Source organism: Branchiostoma belcheri, unplaced genomic scaffold (assembly GCF_001625305.1).
Source record: "Branchiostoma belcheri isolate BF01 breed outbred unplaced genomic scaffold, Haploidv18h27 scaffold290, whole genome shotgun sequence".
In the NCBI taxonomy this organism is placed as follows: Eukaryota; Metazoa; Chordata; class Leptocardii; order Amphioxiformes; family Branchiostomatidae; genus Branchiostoma; species Branchiostoma belcheri.
In genome coordinates, this window is record NW_017803899.1 from 143,252 (window position 1) to 151,221 (window position 7,970).

The 7,970-nt window shown below is 44.3% G+C and overlaps 2 protein-coding genes across 2 annotated transcripts in view; both read left to right on the plus strand.

Annotated features, from left to right (window-relative positions):
• Positions 1-885: 885 nt before the first annotated feature.
• Positions 886-3,907, plus strand: LOC109473166. The gene is made up of 5 exons (XM_019773051.1): positions 886-957; positions 1,390-2,601; positions 3,014-3,268; positions 3,581-3,649; positions 3,876-3,907. Exons 1-5 carry the CDS (start codon positions 945-947, stop codon positions 3,905-3,907), a joined length of 1,581 nt encoding a protein of 526 aa, XP_019628610.1. The 5' UTR covers positions 886-944.
• A 635-nt stretch (positions 3,908-4,542) lies between these two features.
• LOC109473179 overlaps positions 4,543-7,970 on the plus strand; it is a 7,995-nt gene continuing 4,567 nt past the window's right edge. The window contains exons 1-5 of the mRNA XM_019773062.1: positions 4,543-4,773; positions 5,320-5,492; positions 5,677-6,938; positions 7,193-7,251; positions 7,482-7,760. Coding sequence (XP_019628621.1) covers positions 4,551-4,773; positions 5,320-5,492; positions 5,677-6,938; positions 7,193-7,251; positions 7,482-7,760 — 1,996 coding nt within the window. The 5' untranslated portion in view covers positions 4,543-4,550. The remainder of the gene's footprint in view (positions 4,774-5,319; positions 5,493-5,676; positions 6,939-7,192; positions 7,252-7,481; positions 7,761-7,970) is intronic.

Here is a 7,970-nt window from a genome sequence, read left to right on the forward strand (position 1 = left end):
CCCCCCCCCTCAGAACTCGTGAACGGTATGTCGTATGACCACCAAATTTTCAGAGGATGCTGTACTAGTGAAAATTTATCATATCCACAATTTTTATGTCGTTATGACGTAATATGACGTCATTAATGTTATTTTATTGGCCAAAACCGTATAAATAGGTTTTTCCCTGAAAACTAAATGGTATTCAACATAACTGTACCAAGTGTTTATGACAGAATATTATGGTGTACTAAGTCTTATGTTGCCCATAGCAACACCGGTGACGTCATAAAATGACGTCATGCATATTGAAGATATCCGCCATCTTGGATCATCAATCTTGAATTTTCAAAAAGTTTTTTTCATGATAAAGCCTAAAATACGTTGTAAACATACTAAAGACCCTCATTTAAACCTTTTTTGGAAAAAGAAATGAAAGTATTGATGAGATTTTAATGAAAGTAACCTGTATATACCTGTTCTAATGATATGGTCCGCCATCTTGGATTTTGGCCAATGACGTCATCAAATTAGCATAAATTATGCATATTTAATGATTAAATTTACATAAAATTATATGGGATGTTATTAATATTAGAAACCATGAGTAACTTGACATAAAACCCATAAAATTCTATTGTTGAAACAAAAAGTACACCAAATTTAGCAAACAATGCCTGTCAGAAACCCGTTGCCAGGGCAACACAAAAAATTATTATCTTATTCCAATGATAGGGAATTGTTGCCAACAATATTTTAGGAAAAGTCACCAAGTTTGGCCGTTCTACCGCTAGCCGTTCAGACGCTAGGTGACATCAAAGTTGTCGCGGGCACTTTTAGCCCCCCCCCGGTCTAGGTAGGGTTAAGACTCAACTTTGATATGATTAAGATAACTTGTTTTTCTCCAGGATTGCTACATGCTTGACTTCTGCTGCCATGCTAGACTGGAATTGTAGATGTGAAACATGGCTGCCCAAGGTAACTATATTTTGTATAGAATTAGAAACAGATACTTTTTTTATATACAAAATGCAGAAGCCTGGACCTAAGAAATTCTTTCTTTGGGTGATCTAAGGTTCAAAACAAATCTGATTAGAGTACTGTAGTAGAACAGTGTAACCGGATTTGGAATGTTTTCTATTCATGACTGTCCAGTAAACCAGTAAAATATATGGGTGACCTCTGACTTTATACATCATATTATGTTCCAGTGTAGATTGCCAGATTTATAGTCTTTAGTCACTCTATTTTATAGGATTCAGGTGAAGGCTATTTGCATGATCGCCTCTGATGTTCCCTATCACATAGATTTTTTTTAATTTTCTGATAGCATTCATACAAATGACTCCAAGTATGTACCATTGTTCTGCATTATCAGACTTCAGTCATTGTTTTTGCTTTCCCCTGCAGTACCCGTAATCTTGTTGGTCAGCGACGAGTATGGGAGTTTCAAAGGGGGGATTTCTACGATCAACTGCCAGGCGAGCCAAACCCTGCAAGGCAAGGCAGTCGTGTACTGCACAGTCCTACAACTAAAGGTGCCCGAACAAGACCAGGAGGCAGCGGACAGAGATGGCGTCACACTGATACGGCCAGATCCACGAGGTAGGAAGACCGAGCCAACTTTAGAATGGCTGACCTACTACCATCATCAACACTTTCCAAACCTCCCCAAGAACGTCACCTGCATCATAGGCCATGCCGACATCACAGATACGGCTGCACGAAACATCAAGGATGACCGCTATCCATATGCAGACCTCATCATGTTCACTCACGTCTTACCCGGGGATACAGAGTACTACAAGGGAGGGAGGAAGGCCATGAAAGCTAGGGAGAAAGAGAAGGACATGCTTGATAAAGTTGACAGGGCAAAGGCAGTTTTCTCGGTGGGCATGCGGATCTACCTCCACTTTCATAGCAAGTATAGGGGAGGGAAGAAACCGCAGAGTCACCACATCTTCCTCCCGAAGCCATCCGAGATGTTCCTGGATGCCTATGTGAGTCCTTGGGGAGGGGAGAAAGTCGTCCTGTCCATTGGCAGGGTGAGGAAGGTGGAGAAGCTGAAAGGTCATGACCTCGTGGGTGAGTCCATGAGGGAGGTGGTGAAGATAATCAAGAACGTCCGGTTGCGTGTCCGCGGCATTAGCGAGGATGATTGGAAGACCAGGCAGAAGATCCTGGAAGACGCACTGAACAGTCCCGACCTGAACCCCAGCCTGCTGCCGTACGGGACACAGGAGGAGATCAGGGACGACATAATGATGGCCCACCTGGTCCTGATGCCGTCCCGCTCAGAGCCGTTCGGGCTGGTCGGTCTGGAGGCCATCGCCGCTGGCATCCCCGTCCTCATCTCCGACAAGACCGGCCTGGCAGAGATGATCCTCGGCTTGATTGGTGAGGGGAAACTCAGCGCAGAGCACAGGCACGTCATCGTGGAGACCGGCGTGAGCGACCGCAATCGTGCCGGTGATGCTGAAAGGTGGGCAAAGAGAATCGTGGACATTCTTCAGCACAGCGACTCGGAGTTCGAGAAAGCTGCCAGGCTCAAGCGGGAGCTCCTGGAGTCCAGGTACTGGGAGGAATCCCACAATGCCTTCCTGCAGGCCTGCGGCGTCACAGGTATGTCAATTATGTATTTATTATGATTATATTTCTATTACAAAAACTGCCTTTGTGTTGTGATTGATATGATTGATATAAAAAATACTGCTGCTGAAGTATCAGTAACTGCTGTTTGTATCAGTAACTGTCCGAGGGCTTGAGAAGTATACTGGCTGTTACTATTTGATTTATTAATTACCTACGTGATTCATGCGGGGTGCCAGTCCCCCTCTGCCACCGAACCACCATGGCAGCCCAGTAGCTCCTATCCTGCATAGCCCTTCCCATGCCATCAGCCTGAAGACAGGTGTCCCTTTGCTACACATCTGAGTAGGGGCGGGGCGAGGGGTGAGGGGCGGTCTTCCTTCCGTCACAATTTGAGATAAAAAAAGAAATACAACAAATGCTCCATTGTTACGTTGTTGTTTAGGCGAGGTGCCTGTTGAGGTCCTATTGCGCGGACCAGAGATGGCGAGCTTGTACGCCACCGCCTGCCGCCAGGGGTCGCTGCCAGTATACAGCACACGGGTTCCGGTGGTGGGACAGTTCAGGTCAGGGAAAACCTGCTTCATCAAGAGGCTGATGGGAGAAACGGTCAGCGGGGATCCGGAGGAGAAGGAACCCATCACTGATGGAATCAACATCATTTCAGATGTACAAAGCAAGACATGGAAGAAGTCAAAAGGTTTGTTGAGCGAGTGTCTGTTGGACGTTTTCCTTCCTCTTCACTGTAAAGGTTGTACATAATTGATATTGATTCCACAATGCCTATTTTTCTCTGCAGAGGAGATAAATGAGTTAGCAGCAACATTACTCCGGACACAAAAGAACACTTCAGCAGGATCTTCAACAGAGCTTTTAGCAGGTGAAATTTAATGTTCTTACTAAATGTGCTGCTTTTTCTTACATTCTTGTATCTAAGTTATAGAAATTGTTTACCTTCAGTTAACTTGACCGGTACCATTATAAAACATACATTATTTTCTCCTCCTAACAGAGGAGGACGTTGAGATGACAGGGACCTTACAACAGGATACAGAAGAGGCACCAGAGGCTACTTTGGAAGGTGAGGCTAGAAATAGACCGATCCAGATCGAACGCTTTAAACCCCCTGTTCGATTTCGAACACATCCATCAAAATCAGCGCTGGAAATCTAAAAGCAGCAAAATGAGATGGTGTCTGCTTGATAAACAAACTGTTATACCTGACTTTACATTACCAGAGTTATACCTGGCATTCATTGGCATTGGTAAATAAAATAGTACATGTATTACTAATTTTTATGTTACAGAAGTGATTGCTGTTGAACTCTTCCCTCTATAACTATATTCTCTGCATCATAAATGTTTTAGATAATTAAAGATATGCCGTACCTTTACCTTTTTGTCAATTTTCAACTTTATGAAAACTAGCCTGGCTTTACCCACGGAATTCACGATGTTTACAGAGGAGATAGACGAGGTGAAAATTTCTAACCTAGCAAAGAGTGATACTTCAGTAACTTAGTGATGAACATTAATTTGTCTTTTGACAGAGGATGATACCAAGCAGCAAGAGGTGTCTACCTCACCGGCACAACAGGAATCAAACGAGGGGCCAATACAAACATCAAAAGGTACGTTGATTACCTTGCTTGATTATCAATTCTTTTATAATATAATTGACCTTTGTGAGAGGATTCATCCAATATCTGAGACCTGTAAGGTGTTTAGTAAAAATCATATCACAGCCTCTTAACTGCAGATATGGTGATTTTCACTTGATCAAATAAGGTTGTGTGTAGAGTAGAAATTAACAGTTTTTATATGTTAATTTTCTGCCTTTCCTATGTTATTACCATATTAACACACTTTAACTCTCTGCAGGGCAGAATTCCAAATCAGACCTACCAAGCAAGGAGCAGACGAAACCCAAGGCATCAGAGACACCCGCCATTCCAGAGCACCTGCGGGAATCTGCAGAGAGAATGCTGAATGCAGGGATTACAAAGGAAGAGCTCGGAACTGCTGAAAATCCGCGTTTGTCCTTCTGGGATTTCGGCGGCCAGGCGACTTACTACGGAACCCACCACTGCTTCATCACCCACAGGGGAGTCTACATCCTCGTCATGTCTCTGCTGCAGAAACTGTCGGACCCTGTACCGGACCTGGACTACAAGGCGTCTGTGGACAACCTGAGAACGGGAGGGGGTACGTCCGACATATCTGTTTTCTTTAAATCACCTTGGTCTTCATCTAGAAAGGAAATACACTTTATATCAAATTGATCGTTTCATAACAACGCTCGAAATGAGTTGTCTAATCATTCTACAATTTATCCTAATTTCTCTAAACTTACAAAGGAAAAATAGTCTTCTTTTAACTAGCCAAAACGCACAAAAAAGGTCGGATAATACGTCTTACATGGTTTGCAAAAGAGAAATCAAACCCTTCAGACATAGTTTTAGACAATTACCTTGTGTTATTATGTATATTTGAAGTTATTTTGTGCCCTGTTTCAATGTTTTTTTCTGTTATTTGCAATTAGCCTTCGGGCAGGAGTTTGCAATAAACCTATCTATTATTTGTAGAGATACTGATTTTGCTAATACTACTGATGCTCATGACATCAGGAATGGAATATTTTATGGTCTGAACTATTCAAAGTAATCAAAATTCCGACATGATTATAGTATAGCAAAACGTTTGATGTCACTGATTCTGGAACATATCCTTGTATTCATCACTTTTATAAAGACTACTTGGACCACTGGCTCAACACAGTTCGCTCTCACACTCTGCAACATGAAGAGGGGAAGCAAAACGCAGAACAGGGCGGCCCCCAGTCGTCATCACATGACAGGACACCACGTGGGACAGGACGGCCTCCAGTCATCATCGTCCTCACGCACAAGGACAAGGTCTCTCCGGTGAGGTTTCCCCCAGAAGTCTCTTTATCTTAGGTTTACCCATTTGGTTGGTAACGGCAACGCAAGTACGTGGTAGATTGGAGAATAGAGTGATGAACAGCTCCAGAATTCCTATCCATTGTTAATTTCAGTGGTAAATACAGTATTTTGCATTCTTAACACAAACTCTAACGATGTTCAACAGGAAGACATAGAGAAATACAAAGAAGAAATATGGAGCCATATCGAGGACAAAAAAGCAGGAAAGCTGGTCGTGCCAAAAATATTTGCAGTAGACAACACGACTGAGGACTCAGCAGTTGACGAGATTCGTGACTACATACGGCAGGTGGTAAGAGGTCTGCCGCACATGGGCGAGAAAATCCCCATCCCATGGCTTCATCTCAACTCAAAATTGAAGATCAAGAGGAAAGAGGGCCCGTTTTGCAAGTTCCGGGAAGTAGCGAAACTGGCCCGAGATCCTGACATCAACATCACAGACGAGCACACCCTCGCCTTGGTTCTCACCTTCCTCCATGATCGCGGTGACGTCATCTTCTTTGACGAGCCCAGCCTCCGTGATGACGTCACCCTGCAGCCACAGGTGTTGATTGACGTCTTTAAGACAATCATCACAGTTCCTCAGTATCAGCAGAACAGAAAGACGGATCCAAAGATGGGAAAGATGTGGAAGAAGCTGGAAAAGGAAGGAGTTCTCAGTGATGAGTTTCTGACAAGGATCTGGGAAGAGAAGGACCGAGAATTAGAGAAGCCATTTCTGATGTATCCAGACGTGCTCAAGATGTTTGAGAGTTGGCTAGAACAGGAAGGAGTCCTCAGCAACAATTTGCTGACAAGGATCTGGGAAAAGAGGAGCCATCAACTGCAGAAACCATTTCTGCTCCAGCACAAGTCGTTCCTGAAGGCGCTCATGGAGAAGTTCTATCTCATTTGCAACGCCACATCAGTAGGTGATGCCAATGACGAAGCCCAACAGGAAGAGATTTACTTCGTGCCTGCACTCCTCAGCTGCGAGAGGGACAACGCCTGGCTGTATCCCGACAACATGTACATTTGTCCAGAGTCGCTCTACTTCGAGTTCAGTGATCAGTTTCTACCCAGCGGCATGTTCAGCCGTCTGCAAGCCTTGTGTGTGAGCAGGTTCGGACTGCAAGAGTCCTGCGTGTTTGCCGGTTGTGCTCGCTTTCCTACTGACGACAAGGAGCAAACGTTTGTCATCACCAAGGTCCACCACTACTTGAAAGTGGAGCTTCTGTCGTCTTCTAACATCTTCACAGAAGGTCTGCGGGTCAGGAAGTTCCTGAGTAGCGCCCTGTTCGAGATCAAAGAGAAGTGGATCCCCTGCATCCAGTACGAGTTGTGCTGCTCTACACAACAAGAGGATAGAGGTGAACCTGCATTCCGGGTATTGCCGACAGAATATCGGCCACTGAAACAGCTGTGGGGGTGAGTAAGGCATTCTTCCCTCACATGCATACATGTATGTAATGGTCGGGATGAGCGGATAAGTGCCATTGAGACAACTGTGGGATGTGGGATTGTATGGGACTTTGGGAAATGTCACACTACATAGTGATAGTTACTGTGCTGAAAGGAATAAACTAAAGCTAAGAAGAACTATTCATTCTATCAGATCAGCAGTACGTCCATAGCAATCTACATACTTCATGTCACCATAGATTACATTTTTTTATTACTAGAATACCATCTGTGTTTCGAGCAGTCTGGATGCCAGATGGCTACCAACGCGATCGCACAGGTATGAGAATATTATTATTTTCGGTGATCAACACTAGATAGTTAGAATTTGTCATGTTTTAAAACTAATAAATTTTGCTGCATATTAAAGGCTTTGAAAAGGCTTTGCATGATTTTACGCAATCCTTTTTTTCAAGTCGTTTTGTGTCTCTACGTATACCTGTAATTTTACTAAAAAATTTGTGACCCTACCCGTAATTCTAACAGACGAATTAACAAAAAAACGTACAGTTAACTTAGGAGGGGACGGCCCAGGGAACCTCCAGCCAACGGGAGACCGGTACCCATACACCATCGCTGAGATGCGGAAGATCGGCCCCGTGTTGGACGCTTTGGAGATGGCAGGAGGACTGACCCTGGAGCAGTGTGACCACATCAGGAAACAGCCAACACCGATACAGCGGGTCAAGGATATGATGGAGCAGGGCGAAGTGAATCCATCCCAGCTGGGAGCAGCGGTGGAAATGTGCTGCCCGGAGTTTGTGAATGTCTTCCCGACAGAGAAACGAGGTTTGTATATGACTGTGAGACTGAATTCCCAGTCCTGCATCAAAATACCTGTCTTCAAAATGTTCCCTGCAAGCTTGATGACAGTTCAGTTCTTTCTACGTTCTGCTTAGCCTCTACCAGGTTTGGGGAGGCGGCTGGAAGGAGTAGAAATCGGCCAAATAGAGAGATAAGCATGCCAAGGGAGTTTGTCCGTTGAGACAACATTTCGCC